The sequence below is a fragment of the Parasteatoda tepidariorum genome, chromosome 9 (genome assembly GCF_982258835.1).
Source record: "Parasteatoda tepidariorum strain Cologne lab strain chromosome 9, Ptep-v5.0, whole genome shotgun sequence".
NCBI classification, from domain to species: Eukaryota; Metazoa; Arthropoda; class Arachnida; order Araneae; family Theridiidae; genus Parasteatoda; species Parasteatoda tepidariorum.
This window is the reverse complement of record NC_141763.1, coordinates 71532615-71559819: the sequence shown is the minus strand read 5'-3', so window position 1 is coordinate 71559819 and position 27205 is coordinate 71532615. Positions and strand designations below refer to the sequence as shown.

General features: G+C 28.2%; 1 protein-coding gene across 2 annotated transcripts; it reads right to left on the bottom strand.

Moving 5' to 3' along the window:
• Positions 1-1415: 1415 nt before the first annotated feature.
• Positions 1416-26786, bottom strand: LOC107446879 (putative pre-mRNA-splicing factor ATP-dependent RNA helicase PRP1). Of its 2 annotated transcripts, XM_087152111.1 has the most exons (13): positions 26585-26786; positions 24011-24178; positions 23704-23894; positions 22036-22237; positions 20213-20389; positions 18677-18931; positions 16723-16981; positions 14685-14876; positions 11434-11556; positions 7992-8182; positions 6395-6564; positions 1592-1746; positions 1416-1561 (listed from the first exon to the last, which is right to left on the bottom strand). In XM_087152111.1, the coding sequence occupies exons 1-12, from the start codon at positions 26585-26587 to the stop codon at positions 1626-1628; spliced, it is 2052 nt and encodes a 683-aa protein (XP_087008237.1). In that variant the 5' UTR covers positions 26588-26786; the 3' UTR covers positions 1416-1561; positions 1592-1625. The 2 variants fall into 2 exon arrangements, with proteins under 2 accessions (XP_087008237.1, XP_071042212.2); XM_071186111.2 differs by lacking the exon at positions 26585-26786 and adding an exon at positions 24794-24858 and having other exon boundaries at positions 1416-1746.
• Between the last annotated feature and the right edge of the window lie 419 nt (positions 26787-27205).

Here is a 27205-nt window from a genome sequence, read left to right as displayed (position 1 = left end):
TTTTATGTAATGAGTTAATTCATGAAGTCTATGGGGGATTTTCAGTGTAATGAGTTTTAATCAATTAACTCATTCATGTGAGAAATATTAATAAGAACATAATATAAATATGAAATGTATTTTTGAGCCTTACTGTGAAAGAAAGTGAAAAGTTATCTTGTAAATTTTATTTGTAATGTCCATTTCTTGTAAATTCATTCATTTTCCCTCATCATTTTAAAATGATCTCATCAATGTGCTATTCAAACACCATGTGATAACACAGTGATTGTAACATTAAATATACTCGAATTTAAAAAAGAAAACATTTGTGTGAAAAACAATTCTTGGCATTGTAAAAAATATACATTTTGATTGCTATGTTGTTACATTTTTTATTTGTTTTGTTTGTTTTTAGGATGTGCTACCTCCTTTTATCTCAGTGCTTTTGTGTAAATGTAAAAAAAAATAAATTGGAATGGAATTTGTGAAGAGTAAAAAATATATAAAAGAAATTGTCTTTAATTTTTCTTCAGTGAACACTCAGTAATTTTGCAAATTTTAAGTCTAATCACTAAAGAACCCTTAATTTTGAATTACAGTCACGCTTTCTCAAAGCGTATGTACGGACAAGCTTCTGTTTGTTAAAAAAAGTTATCAAAAATATTGCGCAGTGATGAACTAGATGTTTAATAGGTTTACTTTTTAATATAACTAAAGTAAAAAAAATGACCATTCATAATTTTATACTCGTCTGTTGCCATGCGAGACCAGTGGTTTAAGTCCTTGCTTTATAAATAAGATGACCTAACATTACTTATCTACTTTATTTACAATTTTTGAGCTTATGATTGTTTAAAGCACTTTATACGCTAATAAAATTTCGACACCCTGGTCGTTTTTCGTATGACAGCTTCAATAAATTGTCAAGGGTTTATGGGTCAATATTAAAACAGATTTTTCCATGTGTGTTCTTTCAATGTGCAAATAAAAAATTTTAACCAGCACAAATTACTTCTATTTAAAAGGTAATTATTCACCTTTAAAATAGTGGTGATAATAAATTTTCTACATACAAAAAAAAAAGGAATATATAGCTTATTTTTTCTTTAATAGTTATGTTCTTGATTAAATTGAACATTTTCTTCAATAAGATAGCATAATTTAAATACATTAAACTGGTTAGCATTTTATAACTTTTTTAAAACAAAAATTACTGATTCTATCAACACCACAGTATCTGTGCCTATCTTGAAACACACTTCATTACAATTACTGTACTTTTGATTATTTGAATAACTAATAAATACTTTACAATCTTCTGCACTTAAAGCAATTTCTTTTGCAGGAAATTTTCTGGGTGAAAAAGGGAGACAACAGGTACGCATTTATAGGTGTAAAACAAAGAAGTCCAATAAAATAAGTATCAAAGAAACTAAATGTGATCTGTTTTTTAATGATAAAACAAAAATGTTCCCATAAGTAATACAAATTCAGAAAAGCATAATTAAATAATGTACAAAAAAAAAAAAACACACGTTATGATTCTATATTCTTGCAAATGAGTTCACCATGTGAGTTAATATCAACTCATAACTCACCATGTGAGTTATTATCAACAAAAACAGTTCTTAAGAGACAAAACATTAAAATCCTTCTTGGTAATTTCGAGTTGACATCTTGTTGATAAGGAATTCAAGCTGTCTCTTGGCCTCACAAGATGGGAAGCTATTCACATCATAATACAAGGGTGCTATTTTCAGTAACCTTAAATAGAATGCACACAAGTTAGACGCATGAATTGAAACAAACATGATTAAAATCAAATTCTATTTCTAAGCAACTGTTCTGTAATAAACTCAAATGTTCAGATTGAATTTTGTTAAGTTTGCATGTATAGAGATACAAGAGAATATGCAAACAAAATAAATGTTTCACCACACATTATAAAACAAGGGAACGAAACGTTTGTAAACAAAACATAAATAAATAAAATAAAAATAATTATAAAGTCTTAAAAACTTATTTCGAGCAGACTAAAAAAAAATAATTCTTCGCATAGCAAAAGCAACTTGTGTTAATTACATTACTTTCAAAAGACGTGGAAGGAATTTTTAGTAACATTACAAGTTTTTTACAAATTGATGTGCTCGACTTTTTTTAATTTAAAGACTGATTAACAATATTAATATAAAAATTAAAATAAATCAATATAAAAATTAAAATGATAATTGTATTACAAAGAATCTGATAAGTCTACTTAAAAATTCCTTAAGGAAATAGGAGCTCTCAAATACAAGAAAATATGTTTCTTTACTGTACTGAAAAATGTTTCTCCTGCACAAAAATACAATTTCCACATTAATTATGTATTTATAGATTTAAAAATACAGTTACTAATTTTTGCCACCGCTTTTTGGAAGATTCTAGGTAAGCTTCTGCAAATATTTGACTTTAAGAATAAAAAAAAAACATTTTACTGTGTGTATAAAACACTAATTTTTTCAGGTCATTAAACAAGACAGTTTTAAATGTGCTAAAATGTTACTTAAAACCTTCCATCAAAAGAGTTTTTCGAAGACTTTCTGCGAGAAAAATAAAGGAGCCACAGTTAAAGTGTCTTGCACTTAAGCTAGAATTTTAAACCAACTTTTCTTAAAAAATCAAGTTGGTTTTAAAATGGAGCAATAAATTGTATCTTTTCTAAAAAATGCCTTGTAACCTTTTCAATAATAAAAAATTAGATCACAAACACTTTTTGTAATCACATGGTTTTTCTTCATTTTGAAGTTTTGCGCCATTTTCAAAATAAGCATAGAGGGCACTGGCTGAAGGTAGGCTAAACTTAATTTTTAAACTAAAATTTAATTTTTATTATTTAAAAAAAATATATTTTTTAAGAGAAAAAGCATATACATTAATTATAAAAGTTATATACATTATTTTCATCAAAAATTTAACCAATACTTTTCGCGCTTTTTGAGAGGCAGTCTTCTATCACATCATCAAAATCAATTTCCTGTAAGACATCATATTCAATGCTCGTAATTGACAAATGACTCAATCTTTCTTGAGTCATACTATTTCTTAACTCATTTTCGTCTGGAGAATGAATGTTTGCTACTACAATTAGTAATCATGAGTGACAAAAAAATTCAAAATGAAATGTCAATGTTTGGAAATGTATCTTTGATATTGTTTTCTACTATTTTATGCATGCCATTTATGCCTAATTGTTCTAACTTATTCTCCTGGGCCAAATAATGCTTGATTTTTTTAAATTAATTTTTTTTAATATAAATTTTGAATATATGTGCATACGTTATTTGCAATTTTAAATGTTTTTTTGCGAACTTTTTTCTCAATTTTTTTTCTTTTTACGTTATATTTTGCTTTGCTGCTCAAAATCTACAAGATATAGAAACATGAAATTATGAAGGTGTGTAGAAAATAGGAGCCAGAAAGAATGCATGAAAATACAATTTTATTACTTTTATTTTTTTTATAATCGCGTTGAAAAACTGACTAAATTTTGAGTTTACAAATACCAACTACGTAGCCTTGTAATTTTAAAACCAACCCAGAAGACAAGGGAACTCCTGGATCAGTATTCAAGTTCTCATAATAATTCAATGCCCAGAGGTATGGAATTGTTATGAAAACTTGGTGGAGTTTGTAAACCCTGACAGATTTAACATGCACCAGTCACCATTTTATATTTGGGTATTATTTGGCCGGCTGAATTGGAACTCCCATTCTCACGAATACGAGTCCATAGCCCTACCAACCAAGCTATCACAGCCAAATTATTAGTTTATTTTATAACAGTCATTGAATAGCCCACCCGATTTCGAGTTTACGAATACTAATGTTCAACTCCGTAGCCTTGTAATTTTGAACCCAATCCAGCAGACAAAAGAACTCCAGGATCAAGTATTGGAAGTTGGAAGAAATTTTTGCCTTCGTGGAGGATGTTTTGAGGGAACTAGCCCGCATTTGAGTTGCATGGAGAGGAAAACCACGAAATCCTCCGGTTTGTCTGATAGCAAGGGGACTCTAACCCATAATCCGTCTACCACTGAAGATATTTTACGTCAGCACAGTGGTCGGTATAAGCCGGGTGTGGAATTCATATCGACTAGCCATCACTGGGATTCGAACTCGGTGCACCTCATTCGGAGGAGAATGCTCTATCCCTTGAGTCCATCTTCTTTCAGTAATAACTCTGCGGGATGTACCAGTTTTCCAATTTTATTGATTTGCCTAAATCTAGTCATCTTCAAAATGTAAATGGCAATTTAATCATAATTTTTGCAGGAAAAAAATATAAATAAACCGTTTTTCCTCTTTATCTGCAATGCTTAATGAGAAGCAACCACAAGGGTTACTAAGCAAAATGAACAGGAGGCGGAGCCTCCTAGTTTTCTTTAATTAATTGTAAAATTATTAGTTTTTAACTTGCATACTTTAAAAAAAATAAGAAAAACATTTTTCAATATTAAGAAATAATAATTAATATCTGTCATCAGGTTGAATAGAACCCACGATCTCACAGTTTTGTGTTAGATTTCATAATCATCAGCCCCAAATATACACATCTGCCTTAAGTATTTTTTTTTTAAATTTCTTTTTAAAAATTTAATAAACTAAGTCATTTGGATACTTGACATTCTTGATTTCATTGAAAATTTTCAGATAAGTTTCTTAAGTAAAACTTTTAAACACGTTTTTTTTCTTCAATTTTGCGAAAAAAAATTTTTTTTTTTAAAATTTAACATATTTCATATTTAGGGGAAACATGTAAAATTTGGTCATATATGAGGTTTAAAATTTTTTTCCCTGATGTTTAAACATTTGTTTAACTGATGATCATTTGATTTCAATGCTCTATTAAACAAAATCATATGTTGTTTCTGTCTATTAGCAGTAAGTAAAATTAAAATAAAATCACATTTGTTACCCAATTTCATACAGAATAGACTAAATCAAGAATTTTGGCAGACCGGCCTGTCAAAGAGTGCACTGAATAGTGGCCCGCCATTTAAATAAAAAAACAAGAAATCACAAAATATTTAAAATAAAAAAAATATATTTCTCTCCATATAGCTCAAATTACTGAATCAACCTTAATATTCATTTTAACAATGTTGCTTCAGATTTGATACTTTTCATCAGTAAATAACTATTAGACTTGATGTTTCTTTAAATAAAATTATCATATTTTTTGCACACTTACTAATTGCTTTGTTGGTTCCTTAAATACTCATCCTTCAGAACAAAGTGCGTCAAAATACCCTTTAGTAAGAAGGTTTAACCCAGTTTTTTAGCTTTTAAAAAATTGACAAAGTTTCTAAGTTAATTACGTTAAAAAATGTGTAAATAAAAAACTGCTCAAACCTTCCATGTTTTCCCTAACCACAACCAAAGTTGATTTAAAACATTTGCTTATCTCCAAAGGTGAAAAATTCATATCTTCTTAATATCCTACGAAAATTTGATTTAGAAATTCCTAGTTTCACGAATTCATGCACGATTAATTTGGAAAATAACAAAATAAAATCAATTACAATAATAAAGTAAATTAAACAATTAGGCTAGTTGTAGCATTTAGGATGATTAAAGGGAAAAAAAAGCTTTTATAATAAATTAGAAAAAATATCTAAATTTTGTAAGAAAGAAAAATTAGAATTGAACGAGTCCCAATTTAACGATAATTAATGTGACAAACGGAAATCTCAAGACAGAGTGACCCATGGAAATACTAACAAGACCCTCCCCCTATTTACAGCCCTAGAAATTTTTTGTTCCAAGCAATTTATGATCAGAAATCAGACAAAAGGGTGATTCTGTGGATGTCTGATATTTTTGAAGTTAGGAAAAAAGAGCCCAAGGTGATATAAAGAAGCCACAGCGTAAAGTGAGGAGGCTATTTAACAACATTGTGGGTGGTAGGTACGAAAGTGGGGATATTTTCATCAGTGGAAAGAGCGTTTTATTGCTCTTTTGGTTAGAAAAGTGAAGAGTAACAATTATTTTACATTTGTAAACACTTCGATTAGATTTTGAAAAGCGTCCGACAGTGCAAAAAAATATGTATTATGGGCTTCAGAGGGCCCCAGCTCCGAATAAAACTTTGAAGAAAGAAAGAAAAAAGTGAGATTAAGTTATAAATAATAAATGAGTTAGAATTTAAAAAAGAAAAAACAATTATTTCAATGAGAATTTAGACTTTTCGGGGGCCCCATCAGAACTCGGGGCCCATCCTTAAAAACGGCTCTGTGAGTAACAGTTGCAAACGCAAAGCAGTTATGAAAATAGCATATTATTCCCTAAAGTGCGTAATTTCATATAAGAACAGACTTAGAAAAATCATATTGATTCTTTTCAATTCAAAATCATATTGAAAGACACGTACCATTCTGGTTTAACATCTGTGACAGTTTGAATGTAGTTTTTGGTTGTCAAGTCGAATTCATTATATACAACCCATTCAGGTTTGTGATCTAGACAAGTGGATGGGTGAAGCTGAACTATTTGATTATCTTTGATTGTAAGGTAATGGCCAGCACTTTCAAGGTGAGCAACCTGGAAAAAAAAAATAAACCCATTAACATATAACTATTTACGCATGACATCAGGGATGTACAACTTAGCAGGGTTGATTGTATTCCGGGTGTGCCCCGAAATTCTGAGTTTTACTTATTATTCTTCCGGGTAGAATAACTAAAAGCAAGGCATGTGATTTTTCGGAGAATATCGCAGAATTCCGTGAATCTCAAGACCATTGGTTAGTGGACGAATAAAAAACTTATAATCGGATGAAATTTTGAAACGTTTTCAAAATCCTGTCAATGAGACATTTAAATATTATTCTTTTGATCTGGCAGATTTTTAGCTATTTCGAATATTTGGAGCTGCACCAGAATATGCTAATATCTCGATTCTTATTCAAACAATTTTAATACCCATTGTCGATATTCGCACATACATGCTTGTTACAAATTGCGATCCGTATTCTATTCATGCGATTTAAAATCAAACATCGCGATTTGTACTTAGTACTTGTTTTTAAAACCTAATATCGCAATTCGTTTTCATGTGCGTTTAAAATTCGATTTTGCGATTCGTATTTACGCGGTTGTAATAGATCGATTTTTGTATTCATACGTAATTTAAAAACTATGTATGCGATCTAAAAACCACGCAGCATGATTCATATTTACGAGATTTAAAAATTTAATAACGAACGCAATTTGTATTTTTGCATTTTTAAATTTCAATGTCGTGATTCATATTCACGCGATTTTAAAATCCAATATTGTGATTCTTGTAAGAAGTTTTTTTCTTAAGTTAGTTACTGAAAAGATGTGATATTCTTCATTAGAAGGTAATTTAATTATAGACGTTAGTTAAAAAAATTATGTTAAATTTGAAACATGTATTGGCATATAAATTTTTTTTGCACTTTTCAGGGTTTTTTACTTTGAGTCACAATTATCCCTGACCTATGGCCCAAAAGTGGCAGTGACAAACAAAAAAAAAACAAAACAAATGCGTAAATATGAATCACAAAATTGGATTTTAAAAACTTTCGAATCGTATCTCGATTTAGGATTTTAAACTCGCATAAAAGCGAATCACTCTATTTGGTTTAAAACTCTTAAATAAATTCGCGATATTGGATTTTTAAATCACTAGAATAGGAATTGAGATTTTTAAATCGTATGAACACGAATCGAATCGTGAAATTCGAGTAAAAATCACATGCCCTACTTTTAGATTTTAGACCCGGAAGAACGATGCAAAACGCCCGGAATACAATCACCTCTGCCCTAGAATAAAGAATGAAACTGCTATTAATATGCAAAATATAACTATATTTCTTAACAATCATCAAAGTTCTTAAATTGCAATTTGTATTGGTTGAAAAATTTCTGAAATGACATAACTAAGAAACACTGATAACTAAGTCATCAACCAAAGAGTAGGAAATTATCAATTGAGATACTAACTTGCATGAAGAAGCCAGCAACCAGTGCTTTTCTAATATTAATGTAATAATCTTTGCTGCTGAATTCAGTAGATGTTTTTTTCAGACTGAATCTATCCATAATTCTAGATAATTGTTGACGGACAATATCAGCACTTTTCAACGATCGATAATTGATGAAGTTGTCGTGGCACCATTGAGGATCCTCACGGTCTGAATTATTAAAAATACAGAATTAAAGCTAATATATAAAAGTGAAATCTATTAAATAAACACTTCTTTATTAAAAAATATATACAGTTAAAATATTTTAGGATAGATAAAACACAAGCAGCTTTAAAAGTTTTCAATTTAGGAACATTTACATAGTGTATATATATATTTTTTACAACACAATTACGTTTCAATTTTTAACAAAATTAAATAGGGAATTAAATTTTCATAAATTATCAAAATAAACTACTTTAATGAAACTTTGGATTAAATTAAAAAATATATAACAGAATAACCACAAACTAGTAAATGATAGTAAATTAAATAAAAGTAAATTTGAACCATATTGATATGAAATTATTAGTGAATAGTACAGTAATTTTTTTAAATGTAATTAAGTATTATCTTTTTCTTAAAATTAAAATTTCAAAAATAAAATAGACTTATTTCAGTAGTTGGTAGGTCTAAAACTTTCAAACTAAAAACTTAAAATAAAACTATGGAAAAATGCATTAGTAAATAATTTACATATAGCTGTAATATTATTCTTTTCATTACCTTGGTCCACATATGCGAACCTTTTCTTTTTGGCTTCTAAAAACAAGCTAAATAAAATTTATAGTTTTACCTTCACTGAAACATTCATGGACGCTTAAGCTTTGTGTGGATTGCAATCGATGCAAAACATCTAATTCATCAGGGTAGAATCCCAAACATTCATGGACGTTTAAGCTTTGTGTGGATTGCAATAGACGCAAAACATCTAATTCATCAGGGTAGAATCCCAAACATTCATGGACGTTTAAGCTTTGTGTGGATTGCAATAGATGCAAAACATCTAAATCATCAGGGTAGAATCCCAAACATTCATGGACGTTTAAGCTTTGTGTGGATTGCAATCGATGCAAAACATCTAATTCATCAGGGTAGAATCCCAAACATTCATGGACGTTTAAGCTTTGTGTGGATTGCAATAGATGCAAAACATCTAATTCATCAGGGTAGAATCCCAAACATTCATGGACGTTTAAGCTTTGTGTGGATTGCAATCGATGCAAAACATCTAATTCATCAGGGTAGAATCCCAAACATTCATGGACGTTTAAGCTTTGTGTGGATTGCAATCGATGCAAAACATCTAATTCATCAGGGTAGAATCCCAAACATTCATGGACGTTTAAGCTTTGTGTGGATTGCAATCGATGCAAAACATCGAACTCATCAGGGTAGAATCCCACTTAAACAGAAGTGATTTTTTAAAAAAAAAATGAAGCTAAATTTATGGGATTGAAAACTTGAGTAATTTTAAATTATATAATTTTGTTATTCTGCAAATATTTTTCTTTTGACTTAGTAGTTCTGTGATCCGTATGAAACTTAAATTTATATTTACTTAATATTTAAAATTAATACAGTCAAGCAAATGCAGGTCCATGCATGTGTACGTTGGTACATATAGTGAAAATGACAACATAGCATTCTGATATCTCAAAATATTATGAGTATTTAAGTTCATATCTATTTAGGAATATTTTTATACATATTTTAATTACATAAAAAATTAAATCAATTGTTTTATATTAAGGTACATACATACATTTAATAACTTTTTATGTTTTTTTTTCTTCCATAATTTTAAAATTTTACCTTTAAGTAATAAATATTTTTCATAATTAAAGTTAAATCATTTTTAGTAATTACTTAATTTGTGTGGTTTGCATTATTAAAATAGTTTAGAAACTGAGATTTAATGCAGTATTGCATTGTATTTGCATTGTTGTTACTACATAACTAAAATTAAAATCATTTGTAATTAAAATAATAAAATAGCTTTTGTACTGAAAATCCAAATTAATAGAGAAATGGTACTAGCCCAGAGAGTGGAAAAAACGTTAAAATAAATAAATAAATAATATTATTATTGTTAAATAAATAATATTATTATTGTTAAATAAATAATATTAGTATTGTTAATTAATATTGAAAATAATTAGTAATTGAAGTAAAATAATAAACTATGTACTACAAAACAAATTATTGTAGAAATTGTACTAATTCGTTGAAAAGAGCCTTGGAAATTGAAAAAAAACTATTATTAACGTCAATGAAGCTGAATTTTGTAAGTAGTCACTACTGAACTTATAAAAATTGACGCAGTTTTAATATGTAGCAAACATAAATAATACATAGGTATAAAATATTTTGAGTAAATTTGGTGTGCATTACAGCTGCATCAATACTGTACAATTTTTGTGATAGATACTGAAGAAATAGGTTTTTAGGGCTCCTTGAAGATACAAAAACAGGAGGAAGTGACTTGATTGTGGTGAAGTTTAAGTATCATGAGTTGTCTAAAACAACAGCATGATGTCGGATGATACTGAATGCACTTTATTTTGGTGGAAAGAATGCCTAAATATGTGCTTTGCTTAATTTAATTACCTAAAGCAATCAAGAAAGGCAACAAATAGCAAATAAAATAATTGAAATTGTTTTAGTTTTATAAATTGAAAAACTTGGTGGAAAAAGCAAGTAAGTGATATTTTCAGAATAGTCAGAATATCATAGTCGTAATTTAGAATAATACAACTTATAACAATTTGTAATTTTAAGAACGTATAATAGAACTATTTTAATCATGCTCATATGAATTATAACACACGCTTCACAATCACGTTTTAACAAATCACAATGTGCGATATAAGAATCTTGGTAATTTGACGTATGACACGATTAAACATGTAGATTGCAATAATATGAACTGCCAAGTGTAATTACGCAAATACAAATATAGATGGCTGATTTGCGAACTCTGTTACTATAAATTACAAATTATTATTTTTTAATTTCCTTGTTCTAATTTCAATGTACAGTCATAAACGCATATAAGCTTAATATAAAATGGAGATAAAAAAAGACAAAAATTCATTTAAAAATGTCGAAATAGAAGCCTAAAGTTATTGTTGCACTTTACTCAGTTGGGCTCTGTACCCATTAGAAGAAAAGGTACTCACATCAACTGAGAATAGAAAGGCTAGCGTTCAAATATATTAATGAAAAAAAATCTTTTTACACTTTCTAACACCCATTTATACTTCCATAAACAGGCACATTTTAACTATACATATTTTCCGGAGAAAAAAAAGCTAAAAAACCATCAATTTTTTAGGCCGTTGTATGCATTTCTGGCTTAACACTATAATGTTTATTGCATATAAAAATAAATAAATACAATAAAAGAGAAGACTTACTCAGCTTGAAGGCGTGATAAACATTTAGAAGAGTCAGGTGGTCTCCATCGATATGTGCAAATCTCATCTTAGCATCATCCGCAGCTTTCTTTGCTTCATTGGGTCTCACAAAGCACTGTGGAACTAAACAGTGTTGGGTGGGGGGGCCGCACAAAATACAAAAAGGAGCAGCCCCACATCCACTAAACTTAATGTGTATGCAAAGCAATACGCACATATCCTAAACAAGAACACTTGTTTAAGGTTTCTAGAAAAAGATGTCTCAAATAAATACACCTTTTTCAAGCAAACATCACTATAAAACTAAGTACTTTATCTTGAATTAACTTTTATAGGAACCCATTTTTGAGTAAGAGGGTAAAAATATTTAAAAAAATTAAAACATAATGTACGGCATGTAAAATTATCCCAAAGAAAAATTTGTGGTCAGATCTTTTAGTAATGATTCAGAAATAAACTTAAAACTTTTTAAAACGAATTTCCTAATAACAAATCATGATAATCAGTTAAGATAATTTTTCTAAACTATAAAATAAATGTATACTTATAGTACACCTTTTTTAAAAAAATATTTTAACTTCCTTAACTTTTATTGTTTTAACCTTCATTTCTCAAAGAAAACTCTTAAGCTTAACCACAATTTTATATTAAATATTAATACAATAAACTAATAAAATATAATAAGTTTATAATGTAAAAAAAAAGCTGTGGCATTTTTGATTTTCAACTATCTTAAATAACAAAAAATTAAATGAACAGTACACATTCGATTTTAAAAAAAATTAACATAATAAATACTAAAACATATGAACATTTGTAAATTTAACAAATTATTTTATTAATAAAATGCTTTGTTTGGGAAAAACTAGATTTTTAAATATCTTCAACCCAGTGGAAAATAAATCAGAAGTTTAAAATAATTTTTTTTAAACATTGAGTTATTATATTTGTAATAATAATTGATAAAAAGATTTTTTTTAACAAAGAGAAAGATGCGAACAATTAAAACTTTAAATGTAAATCAAATATGTTGAACAGAAAATGTTTTAATTTTTTTTTATTTAACAATCAACGTTTATGAAACTTTTGAGATATAACTTGTCATCTAATTATAAATGTTGAAAAAAAAATATTAATATACAAGATCCCTGATAGTACACACAAACATGCGTAAAATATCACTTTTAAGTATGAAAATAATTTTGCTATTAGTTTTAAAAATGACTGTTACAAACATTTATTTAACAATCCTATAAAGAGATGACGATAAAAAAAATTTAAAAAAAATGAGCTATTTCCCAAAACTTAAAATTTTTCAGAAAGCAAAAAATTAATTAATAAACTTTATTATAATTTTATTAATTTATTAACACACTTTTACTGCAAAAGTGAAGAAAAAAAAACTTTTTTTCATAATAAAAAGTAACATTTAAAACATATTAAAATGGAAATTATTTACACAATATGGAAACTATAAATCACATTTAAAAAACTGATGTCTAAACTGATGTAAAAACTGACAAAGTGATATCTAGGACTTTATGATGAGAGCTCTTTATAGAATACTTTAGAGGCTAGACCATTCACAAGTTACTGATGTGGGTTGCAAGTCACAACTAGCTTTAACGATGATGCGTAATTAAAACCTTTTAAAAACATTAAAATTTCAAAAAACAAAAAAACTAGGAAAACATTAAATTCTTGGTAAATAACAAAAATAATTTCGATTAAGCCGTAAACATAGCTATTTAGTTTATATGTAAAACAGGAAAAATATGCAGAATCTTTTAAAACACTAAATAAGCTAGCCACTCAAATTTAATATTTAAAGGTGAGGTAAAAACTGGTAGTTTAGGCCTAAAAAATAGATTGTTGTGAGGATATCTTCACCCAGAAGGCCTTGACTCACCTTGAGTTGTCAAACCAAATGCGATGACAATGAAAGGTAAGATATATTGTAAATAAATATTTGGATTGTATAATATATATGTTTCATTGTGTTAAACAAATGTAGCAATTTCCATAGTTGGAAGAGGCAATTAATAACTTTAAATTGAAAATTAAAATATTTACATTCTTATAAAATGTAAAAAGGGGGGTAAACAAAATATTTGTCAAAAAGTATTTAGAATAAGTAACTGAGAAAAAAATGAATAAAAAGGAGAAAATTTTAGAGCAATCGTAATCTACTGCTGTCATATTATTTTTTGTGTTTATTTGGTCAATCCTCACAAGAAACCAGAATTATAAACTACAGCTCACGAGCACTGTTTTTCAATTATTTAGAAAAGAACAGCTAAAAGTTTACTATGTAAGTTATTAAATATTAACCTTTTGGTTGATACAACAATTACTGGCTTTACCATGCTAAGCACCATAAGCAGAGATTAAGTAACTTGCCATTAGTTTTTAAATTACAAATTTGCGGTGTTGAAAATGAGCAATATAAGTGCAATTCCTCACTTTGTGATTCCACCTTGCACTGGTGAGTCGATCCCAGTGAGCTACGACTCACCCATGTCGGACAGGGAACTAGTGAGGCACCTGTAGATACTTGGACTAAAAAAAATCAGGACAAATCTAACTTACTAGCCTTTGAGAGGAAAATGCAAAAAAAAAAAAAAAAAAAAAATGGACCAATTAAAGTAAATAATACACAACGGAGAATATGAAACAATAGCGAATTGACCATTTAATGAAACTAAAAAACATAATTTGTTTCATTAAATCCAGGCCTTAGGCTTGACTGGGGAGCACTGAAAGATTAAATGATAGAATTCTAAGAAAACTTTTAAAATACTAAGTAGAGAACAAAAGGCAGAACAAAAAAGAGATGGTTGAATGATACAACAAAAGATTTAACCACCTTGAAAAAACTGGAAGTTGAATGCCAAAAATAGGAAAATTTGGAACATTGATTGGCAGGAAGAGGATCACGGCAGGCTGTAGTGCTGTACAAGTAAGCATTATAAAATAAATCTAATAATACTACAAAAAAATTGTAAATATGACTAGTATCTAGATAAATTGCAGATAGAAATTTTTACATAACTTTTGCAAGCGTCATAGTCCATCATAGATAGCATTTTCGCCATTAATACACACTGACATCAACAATTCAATGGATTCATAGTTTCTATACTAAAAACTCAACAATTTATATTGAAATTAATAAATAAAAAGATTAAAAATCAACACAATACATTTAAAAATAATAAAAATTTTATTTTCTAAAAAAAATTCCATAATACCTGATAACATAGCAGTAATTGAAAGAATTTCATTGGAACAGTTAAAGTCACATGATGAGATAAGCATTTTAGCCAGTTGTGGATCTAATGGAAACTCAGCCATTACTGCTCCCAGATCTGTAATATCTCCCTCATCGTTTAAGCTTTGTAAGTAGTTCAACAGCTCTAATGCCCTCATTAGTGTTTCAGGAGCTAAAAATTAAAGTAAAAGTTCATTCCCATTACAGTGCAATTCAATCAATTTTAAGAGTTACTTAATGCAAGTACCAGAAGTAAATAAGACATATATTTTTAAACATGGGACATATTTTACATGCCAGTACATCACATCATATCCATAAAGATAGAATATAAGTAGAAAATACCCTCTGTAAGATAATTCTTGTCTTCCAGAGTGAGATCATGTGACTGGAGGATGAATTGAGAGATATTTTCAACCTTCAGTTTCTCCTTATCATTCCCAATGGACTAAAATCATCACGGAAATTTTAAACTTAAAATATAGTGGCGTACTGTGCTGCACTTGCATACTTGCCAAAAAACAGGCAACAGTAAAAAATTTTATAAAGAATTTAATGAAGCTTAATAGAAATAAATTGAAAAGTAGGATTACATAACAAATCAAATAAATACATCACAAGTTTGCAATGTTATTAAAATAATAAACAAATTATCTTTAATTTGCTTAAATTTCCGTCATGTTTAGTTATTTGGTACATAATAAAAATACATCTCAATCATTTCAATTTTAGAAACAAATATTTATCAAATAACTAAGACTTATCAAGTCAACTAAAATTACTATCATAGTAATGCTACTCTATTTAAAATAAAATTATATAATAACCACAAATTAACTATTAGAGAGATGGCGGAGGGCTTGAACATTGCCTATGGATCCATCCAAGACATTTTGGTTAATGATTTAGGTTTCCGTCGTGTAGCAGCAAAGTTGGAGCCAAAAGACCTTAATTTCATGCAAAAAAGAGACCGTGTTGAAGTCGCAAAAGACATGATTTGCGAGGTTGAATCCGATCCCACATTCATCAAAAGGATCATTACTGGAGACGAGACGTGGGTTTATGAGTACGACACGCAATCCAGACATCAGGCAAATGAATGACGTTCATCAAAGTAAAAATCACAGGAAGGATGGATGGATATACAGAATATAAATTTTTTTTCGAGGATTGGATCAAGCACTGGCATAAGTGTGTTGCAGTTGATGGGGATTACTTTGAAGGGGACAATATAGATTTAGATGAATAAACTTGTATTTTTAATTTTCTGAATAAATTCCGGGAAATTTTTGATCAAGGTGGTATTTCATAGATAAGTTAATTTATCGATTTTTGGAATTACAATTGCTTTAATTACTATATAAAAACTTTAGGCATGTTCTTTTTTTCTTCTTTACAACATTATATGAATCACAATCACTAAATTTTATACATTCTGAAATCCAAATCTATTCTTTTAAATCTATGTTGCAAGTAAATATAAATGGACACAAACTCCTGCAACTTCAAAAAATGTGTAAACTTCGGCAACTTCAAAAAATTATTTATTTTTTTTTAAAATGTAGTTTCTTTTTGAAAATATATAAAACTTTATTAGATGACAATTTTATTAAAATAAGTTTTAACAAAGGTAACAATTCAACCAAGGTAGTTCAAGGTTTTGATAACTTTAAAATTATGAAGTTTAATAGGAAAAAACTAGATATTTAACTTCAATTACAAATATGGACACTTTTTTGTTAGTGTAAATTATGCAAAACATTCATTTTTTGTGTGGAAAGAAAATTGAATTTTATTCCACATTAAAAAACAAAATTACCTTTTTCCTGATCCAAAATGCTTAATTGATTGCAGTCAGATTGATTCAATGGAACATGTGTGTTTAACTTAAAATTGTAACACTTACCAAAAACTAACTTCACAATCATTATATGAAATATATTAATATAACACAACTAAAAATACTTAAATATGCACTTCACAAATATTCTCAGATTTTTAATAAAAAAAGTACTAACCAGGAGGGTCCATAAAACAGAAATGTTCCAAATCATCAATGCCAAGCTTCTTTAATTGCAGAACAACAGTTCCGAGATTAGAACGCACGATTTCAGGTTCGGTTTGCTCTGGCATTTCAGTCTTGTATGCTTTTTCAGTGTATAAACGAAAGCATTTCCCAGGCCTAGTTCTACCGGCTCTTCCAGCACGTTGCTGAGCACTAGCTTTACTAACAGGAGATACTAACAAAGATTCTACTCTGATCCTAGGATCATACACCTGTGAAAAAAATATATAAACATACATCAACAAAAGTTCAAATTTTTCAAAAGCAAGAACTAATTTTTAGGAGCCAGTGCATCATAATTTTCCAAATATGGAAACCCAAATAATCAACCTTCTTTCGGTGGAACCCTAACTTTTTGAAAAAAGTAGGTATATGAAGACAATTGAGTAAGCATTAACCAAGAACGACTATTTTATTATGAAAATACTAATCTACCTGCTGTGTAAGTGGCCCTTCACTGAAAAAAGTTGTGCACCCCTAAAATAAATGAATAAAATAGTTTCTGTTAATATGCTCTAACACTTAAAATGGTTATCAGGGAAACATATCTTCATTAATGAATTTAATTATTTTATTGTAATTAGAAAGGTGTGAATATAAATACTTATGCAATTTTTTTTCATAAATGCATATAATTAATATTTTTTCAATATGTTAATAGAAGAATTTTATTTTTTTCATTGGCAATTTTTAAATAATTTTATAAAGACACCTGAAATATTAAGTAAATAATGAACAACTGAATGATCTAAACATAATTATAAGCTAGAAATGTTATTTTTTTTTTTTTAAAAAAAGCACAAACTTTTGACACCCCTTTAACTCTATGCATGGAATCCTGTGGAACATTATTTGAGAATCATTGCGTTTTAGAATGGGAAGTAGAATAATTGCTTTTTGTCTTATTGAAATTACAAAAAAAATTTTTTTTTCTAAAAAATAATTAAAGTGCTTAGATCTAGGACATAAAACACGCATGTAATTATGCATGCTTATTAAATCCTACTATATTCCAGCACAATACTAAATGTCCTTCAGTTATTGTAAACAAATACCTGCCATTTGCTTAAATGTTATGTTCAGAAAAAAAAATTCATAGCCCTAATAAAATATTTAAATTTTCATGTTTGTAAAAGAAAAAAAAAATGATATATATATATATGTAATACAAGAGTTAAATACTTTTGTATTAATAAAAGAACTAAAACTCTTTCGTTTTCATAAAATGTCTTTGTTAAAGAATAAGCGTAGAGAGATTCTATTTTGGGAATTCAAGGCTGAAAACATACCATTGAAATATAAATAGATTTATATTTCAAAGGGAGAGTTATTTTTAGAATCGTTCCCTCTTTCAATTCCATATAAGGAAGCAGAAATGATTTTCCTTAATGCGTAAGGATACAAGGAATGTACGAATGTGCCTTTTTACCTCAAATCTATGTTGGTATAAAACGTAAGAGCGCATAGTTTTGCGTGTCCTTTTCATCATGATGTGATCCCGATAAGCTGTTCCGGGATTGTCCGGAGTCTTGTCCACTCCCCCTCCCATAGGGAGTGTGGACGTAAACTGTTAGCAATACCAGCCTATATTTAAATAAACCTGTTAAGAACGTTTGATGGCTTATGACTGCAATTATTTCAAGCTAAATACAACACTGATAACAGGGTTGGAGCCCTGTTATTACATATATATATATATATATTATTTGCTGTTTTAGCTTTGTAGAGGTATTCGGGGGGCCGGGATTAAAAAATTAATAGAAATTATGAAATATCTATGGCTGAATTTTATTGCAGTTTACAAGCCAAAACACACAATATACCATTGTATATTAAGACATTCCTAATGCTTATAACAAGGAATATATTTCAAACATAAAAAAAATTAGAACTAAAAATAAGCATACCTTTTGTTTTACAAATCCAGGATCAATCACAAAAACTACACCATCAATTGTTAAAGATGTTTCTGCTATATTGGTTGACACCACAACTTTCCTCCCAATTGCACCATTAGGTTTATTTGGAGGAGGAGGTTCAAAAATTTTCTGTTGCAATTTTGGTTGTAATGTGGAGTACAGTGGAATACATTTCAATTCTCCAATTTCAGGACCCAATGTATCAAGTTCTCTTTTGATTCTCTTGCACGCTTCTTCAATTTCCTAACATATACAAATTGTATCGATTTCAGAAATAGAATTACATGAATTCTCAGGAAATAGGCAATTACAACAAAATTATAGATCACCTTAATAATGAAAACAAAAAATTATACAAATGTTCTTAAGGTATCCGACAATTAGAATGCATAGGGCATGTACAGAAAAGAGTTGGTTCCTGCTTGAGAAAGTTAAAAAAAACTATCAAAGGATTAGGTGGTAAAGGTAGATTGACCGAAAAGTTTATTGATATGGGCCAAAATTATTATGGTATTGCTATTTGTAGCAATGTTGGCAATCTACCTGTCATGCAAGCTGCAGTTATTATAGCGTTTTACCACTGTTGCTCCACCGATGAAAAACCTATGCATGCACAATGCCTAACTGGTGCAAATATCAGAAAGCCAAACATGAGGGAAAACAATATTTCCACCGTACAAAAGGCTTACCCACTGCAACCTTAAACAAAACTAGGACTTACTGGGACTTGTGCGATAAGAAATTCTTGCAAAAATGTTTGCATGGGAAAACCCAAAATGCTAATGAGAATTTTAAGCTACTTTTTTGTTGCAAATAAAAAAATTTTAGCAGGTGAAAAAAATATTCTGTATTGCATCTTTACAAAATTATTATTTTTTTTTATTGAAAAAGAAACTTAAAATATGTGTCATCTGGGGTTGATCTAGGTCTTATTTTTTGGTGCCCATCTTTGAGAAAAATGAAAATAATTTTTTGGAAAATTTCTTAATGAAAAATATTTAGTTATAGCAATCACTATTTTTATTTATTTATTTTGATCTATTTCTTTGTTAAAAGCAAAACATTAATTTGCATATAGCAGTTTATTAGTGATGTAACTAATCATCATGTATTTATTTGGATTAATAATCCAATAAATTCAATTTTAACAACTGATATTGATAGATATATCATATCTGCTATTAATTTCAGAGAAACTATACGAAACAAAAGGATCATAGATATTTGTACTGACATAGTTAGGTTTATTTTTTAATTAAAAAAACCTTAGAATTGTTTATTCTTATTGGTACTTTAGTAAGTTATAACAAATTCTTCAATTCCCAAGTTTGCTGTATATCGTTTAAAGGTTTTATATTACTAAAAATCTCAACATTTCACTCCTATCCAAAACTGAATTACATAACAAATACAGATTTTCTGTTTATTTAGCCAATGCTTCAGAACAAAACAGACTTGATATCAATCATAACAGTCTCGAAATATATCAGAACTACTAGCATATCATAAAATAAAAAAAACTACCTCTTGGTCAGTTAAAAATAGTAAAATATCCCCTTCTATTTCTTCACACCTATGAATTTGAATTACAGTTCGAATAGAGGCTTCAAGATAATCTTGTTCAGGCTCTGGGGTATAGAAGATTTCAACAGGATGTGTTCTTCCAGGAACAGTCATTAATGGTGCATGATCAAAATAATTCTAAAATATTAAGTAAAAAAATATTTAAAACAAACTTACAGTGAAAAAAATTAATATAACAACATAGTAAATTATAGCTAATAAAAATGACTTTTACTTTTTAATTAACATCAACATAAAAACAATTTAGAACTGTAAAACTCAATTGAAGTCTACTTTAAGTCAACTAACACTTTTCTTTTTATGATTCAACTACATAGAGAGAAAAACAAAGACAGGACAACTGGATTTATAACATTAAACCATAAAAATAATTTAATGCATAGTTCTAAAACAGAATTTTGCAAATAAATAAATGGAACAAAACGTAAAGGAACATAATAAATTGCAGTTTTTTTTAGAGAAAAATAATGGAGAGTATTAAAATACTGTCCCTAATCAACTTGCATAGAAAATTTTGGCCGTAAATCAAAATTGTATACTTAAATGTATACAAAATAAACCTATTAAACCGAAACAAAAACTTTGGACAAAACATCTTTACGTACCGTATATTCCGGCGCATAACGCGCCCCGGCGTATAACGCGCACCCGTAATTTCCAATGACTTTTTTTAAATTTTAAGATACATTCTTCGTACAACGCGCACGAAAATTTGGATTGTACATGTGCAATATCTCGTCTTTCAAGATTGTAAATAAAAAGTATTTTTCCCTATCTTTTGCAAAAATAAAAGAACTGAATTTGACATGTATGTGAGGGTAGAATTGAAAGAGCAATAATGTGATTCTGGATGGACAAAAAAGGTGTTAAATTGTGGGTAAAAAACATCTGGCAAATCCGTCCTGGTTGCGTAAGAAAACCAGAAAGCCTTTTAGAGTGGGACATGTTTAGGTCCTACCTTACAGATAATACAAAATTTTTTTTTAATTATAATACAAAAGAATTTTAATAATTGTAATTGATAACGGAAGACGAATATAATGAACTATTTATGTAATAACGAAAATCAATGAAGTATATAGGTAAAGGTATGTTATTTCTTTAAAATAAAAGTATTTTTCTATATTTAAATTTTTTTAATCTATAATTTTTTATATTCGGCGTATACCGTACACCTGTAAATTCCAATTTTATTTTTTGCATTAAAAGTGCGCGTTATACGCCAGAATATACGGTACATAAAATTTTGCAAGATTTAAGTTCAAAAGAAGAAGGAAAAAAAATATTTGCAGTAACCAATTATGATTCCACCAATAAATTAAGATTAGATTCACAACCTGTTATCAGTTTACTCAACAAAAACTATTTGCATTAAACTTCTCAAGCAGGATGGCAACAAAAATCATTGATACCTGGTATTTAAAGCGAAGCTTTAATAATTTATAAGTTATCCAACCAACTAATTTTTACCTTTGTGAAAAAATGTACTTTTATTGGACAAAGTCTATCATAATTTTTAGAAAAATGCCAGTTTTTAGGATAAGACTGGACATTTTTTTTTTTTTTAAATTTTCATTTAGAGTAATTTTGTGGTAAAATATCTGCTTTTGCTCCAGTTCTAGTAAAGGCAATTGACAATTTTAAACCAAAATACATTTTTTTTTTTGTAGAGCAACAATCATATTTGAAGCCAGTTAGTTGGGAGGTCTGTAAAACAGTTTAAAAAAATCACTCTTTAAAATAAAAGACACCAAGATCCAAACCTGAAATTTTCCAACATCAAGAGTTGCACCAATGACAACTATTTTCAGATCTTTACGCCTAGACACAACCTGTTTCAAAACACCCATTAAAATATCAGTAGCCAATGTACGTTCATGAGCTTCGTCAAGAAGTACAACTCCATAAGCTTCAAAAAGAGGATCACTCATGGCTTCACGGAGCAACATACCATCAGTCATGTATCTGAAAAATTAGTAAGGGTTTAATTTAAAAAGCATAAATTATCTCTCCAGCTAAGAGAAAAAAGAGTAAACAATTTAGAATAATGTTTTGAAAATTCAAGCCTATGGGAAGATACCCCAATGGATAAACTAAACAAACGTTATCAAAAGCAAACAGCATAATAATAAGAATAAAATCATTATTTAAATATTAATATCATCACATTGGTGGTACAGGTACCATAACTAGACTTTATAGATAAAAAAATACTTTAAACTATAACTACAGTAGAACACCGAAATTCCAAAAACAGACAATCTGATACTTTGAAATCTTTCTCCAAAATTATAAATGAGAAGATTCTTTAAAAAATATTTATAACATAACTAAGAAAAAGCAAAAAATTTGTGAATAATACAATAGAAAGACAAAAAAGGGATTCTACTTAAGCTGAAGAATATACAAAATTTAACAAATAAATCCACTCAAACTTCTCAGTTATTGTAGATAATTAAAACATAATTCCATGACCTTTTAAAGTATGATATAGTTTAAATAAGAAAGTAACACTGATTTGAGCTGCAATACAACATTAAAAATGCTATCATTCAAGTGATTGAACCATAATTCAGAAGAATATGAACAGCAATAAAGTATTGCTTTATGTTTGTATTTTGTTTACCATGTGAATAAGACTCACAATATACTGTCGATTTGAAAGCGATCAGCTAGTAACACACTTTTCTTTCATATTTGAAAAAATACAGCTTTGACGCATTAAAAAAATTATGGGTAAAATCCAGGTGCATTGGAAAATAAAGATTTAATACAGTGAAAATTTAGGATAATTCAGATTTTTTTGTATTCAGAACAGGTAAGATATAAAAAAGTTCAGAGTAACGTGCTCTACTATACTTATTACAATGGCTACAATTATTTGTTAAGTTTGTATTTATATGTTATTTTAAATGTTAAATTGAAAACTAGATTAAGATTCTTTTCACACGAGGTATTTCTGAGTTAAGAGTTGCTATAATTTTGAAACTTTTATCCTAATAGTAACTTTAACATTTGAAAATGTCAATTGTAACATTAGATATTACATCTTAATGGGTAGTCACTTTTATACACATACAAATATATAAGTTTTCAGCGAATTCTCTTCAAAAGCAATTATAACCTTTATAGAATACATTAAAAATTTTATGATTTTGAAAATCAATCAGTTGGGTAAAAGAAATCTCCAGATGATAGAACAATATACAACATATAAAACTTCCTTAAATTTTGAAAATAAATTTCAATTTGGCATTTTCACTACAAAATCTTCTCAATTCAAATCTAGATTTAAATCTTCCATTACAAAAGACCAAACAGAAAATTTACACAAATCATGACAATCTTAAATTTAAATATACATGAAGTTTTCAGTAAAGTAAAAAGACAATTAGAAACTTAGATAAAAAATGGAACATTAAAATACATACTTCAATATTGTTTTCATAGATGAACTATCTTCAAATCGAATGCTATAGCCTACTTCTTGTCCTAGCGTGACATCCATTTCTTCAGCAACTCTAGCAGCTACACTCATTGCTGCCATTCTTCTAGGTTGGGTACACGCCACACCCTTTCTTAAACCTTGTTCACGCAGCCATTCTACACACCATTGTGGAATCTGAAGTAATGTAAATATTTTAATTAATATTATAAACAAAATGTAGAAAATGTTTTTTTAAAGAAAAGATAACAGCTAAAATAAAAGTTTTGTTTCCAAAATTAAAAATAATCTACCTGTGTTGTTTTCCCAGATCCAGTTTCTCCCATAAGTACCATAATTTGATTATTCGTCAACATCTCAAAAAATTTTGGTTTATATTCCCACACAGGTAAAGTAATTCGTTTTTTAAGCAACTCATAGTAGTGCCCAGTGTGAGGTAGGCCATTAAACTGATTTATAGACTGAAAAAAATAAAAATATATTAATAGTAATGCATATTTTTTTAAATTAATACATAAAATAATTCCAAACAATTAACTATATTCTGTTAATGAGCCTAAAGTTGATGAAAAAAATTTAGTTTTCACAGGAAGTAAACTAATTAAATCTTTAGTCAAAAAGACAGTGTGAAATTCCTCAATATAGGACAAATTATAATTGCCTCCAACAGGGAAGAGATTGGCCGAAAGGCAAAAAAGCTGAATTCTAAGCAAGTAATTCATATGCACGTATAATCGTTTAATAATACATTCCAGACAATTTCAGATAATAAATAATTATGATATAAAATTAATTGCATACTACTTTATTAGTATATGAATAATTACATTGATACTTAACATTTAGCAAAAAGTAAAATAACCCATTGAAAAAATAGTGCTAGAACTTTTATTTTTCTTCAGTTCACACAAAGGAGACAATTATTACTTGAGAATCCTGCCTACTTCAGCACATTAAATTACTAAAAACATACATAAACATTCAATTTTTTTTTTTAATAAACACTTATGTGATTTATAGCAAAAATAACAGTAACATGATTTTTTAAATTATTTAGAAAAAAAATAAACTATTACAATTAGAATCACGTATGTTCATATTAAAATTAAATCTAGCTAAGGCCTTGTGAAAGTAATCAATACTTGTGAAGTAGAAACATTTAGTAACTCCTTATCATATAGAAATTGCTGTTTAGATCATTATTTTTCATTTGATAAGAATTTTGCTTTTTATAGCATAAATAACAGGAGCATTATTTTTTAAATTATTTACAAAAGAAAATAAACTTTTAGAAATTAAATGCACAAATTCATTAAGTACAATCTTTATAAGCTGCAATTTTTTTAAACATTGCTTTAATAGTTAAAGAATTGATTCTCTTTTGTTTTTTCATTTGAGATCCCTGTGTTTGTGTTGGAATAGGTTCTAAATATGCACAGGCATGCTTTACAGCTGATTTCCCATTAGAAGTGTTTGATAATTTTAAGTTTTTTTCAGTATCTGGTGAAACTTTTGCCATATCCTCTGAAATGTCTGCAAGAATTTGATTATCTTTACAGTCATTTTTGTGTACATATTTTTTGTGTGTTTGAGTCTGTCCTTTAGCAGCATTTGCACATAATTTTTTTACCGCCTCCTTTTACAACGCTTTTTCTTTTAGCATATTTATTCTGTTTTCTTTTTCTTCCTTCTTGGCAGGCTTTGCAATGAGAGTTCAAATTTTGAACAAGATTTTTATCAACTGGATCTTGCAAAAAAATCCTTCTTGGCGAAATAAGTTAACGAGGATTGTTTAACAACTAAAAGATGATACTTGATTGGAAAAGTGAAATAATTTCTAACCCCACCTGTTACATTGGTTGCAATTCTTTATAAATGGCAAGACTTTTTTTTTCTAAAGCCGATTAATACGACTACTCAGTGGCCATTATAGAAACTCGTTTAATAATACTAACACTGAACTTGTTGCATTAATTAAGTTTAAATCTTAGTACATTTCGAAATTATATTTTTTTTGATAATTATTAATGACCTCTCAACCAGAAGATTAAATACTTAGGTAAGTGTTAAATACTTTATTAATAAAATTTTTTTAAAAAATGAAAAAAACAGTGCAGAAGTAATTAGTGGTTGATCCCTATTTATAATTACTATGTAAAAATTCTGTAATTAATTATCGATTTTTTGAAAAAAAAATCATTGTATTCAATTGTTTTTTAAACCACGTGAACTCAAAATCAAAGAATGTGTGAATCAAAGAATTTTTGTATAAGATAACATTTTGTACAAGATAATAGTAAAAATAAATGACCCCTCAATTTCTATGATTCAATTTTAAGAAATTGCAAAGCTGTCTACTTTTTTTTAAAAAAGGCTCATAAACCTCAAAAATTCTGAAACAAAGAAATTCTGTAAGTTAGACCTAACAGTCTTGAGGAATTAGTGGACGGTCCCTCAATTTAACATAGAACTTCAAAAATTTTTTAAAATTATAAAATCGAATAAAAATAAGAGACACTAAAATTAATGATATAGAGAACAAAAAAAAAATTGTACAAAACAAATATTTCTTATAAATTGTTAAAGTAAATAAATAAATGATCCTTCCTTTTTTATGTTTAAATTTCAGTAATTTTGATTAAGAAATTGATTAGTTATCTACGTTTCTTTTTCTTTTTTTTTTTTTCAAAAATGGCTCATAAACCACAAAAATTCTGAAACATACAAAATCTATAAGTTAGATCAAACTGTTTTGAAGAATTAGTGGACGGTCCCTGAATTCGACACAGAACTTTCACGATTTTTTAAAATTGTTAAATCAATATTAAATATAAGAGACACAAAAATTTCAAAGACTTTTTACATACCATGAAAACTCGTTGACTTCGTGCTAGTGAAAAATCAAAATAATAAAATTAATATTTGATAAAAGTATAATAATCAAATATTGAGCTTGTTGGAAAAAAATTACGAGATTTTGCAAACAAACTTTAAAAATACGTATTTATTTCTTTTCCCGCCCTTATCACCGTTATTAAGAGAGATAAGAGTTAATGGGAAAATTCCCAAGTTCATATAGCCTCAAATTATTTGTTTCAACACTTGATAAGGGATCGCCTCTTTCTGCTTTTTTTTTCTTTTCCAGATTAATTTATTTGCTTATCATGCTCCGTAGTAGTTTGGTTTTCTTAGAAATTTATGTTATTCCAAGTAGATATAATCTTAAGATAATCAATTTCAGGTTAAAAGGAAATAGGAAAAGAAGAAAAAAAACAGCTTAAATATGAGTAGATAATGATTTATAAAATTATGTTCTTTTATTTCAATTAAAAATAAAATCTATTAAAAATGCACTTAATAAATACTATTCTACTTAACTTTGCTTAAAGATTCAAACCGATTACCATACAATCAAGTGTTTCTTAAACACTTGATTGTACACTGAAAGAAAGTGATAAAATAAACTTTGAATATTAAGTGTTGAAAGA

Bases quoted from the DNA above. Each gene is read 5' to 3' on its own strand.
- LOC107446879 (XM_087152111.1), bottom strand. The intron at 14,877-16,722 runs GTTAGTACTTTT...TTTAATTTTTAG, and splicing joins CTGTTTTATGGACCCTCCTG to CTCCTGAAACACTAATGAGG. The intron at 8,183-11,433 runs GTAAGTCTTCTC...TTAATAATTCAG, and splicing joins TTATCACGCCTTCAAGCTGA to ACCGTGAGGATCCTCAATGG.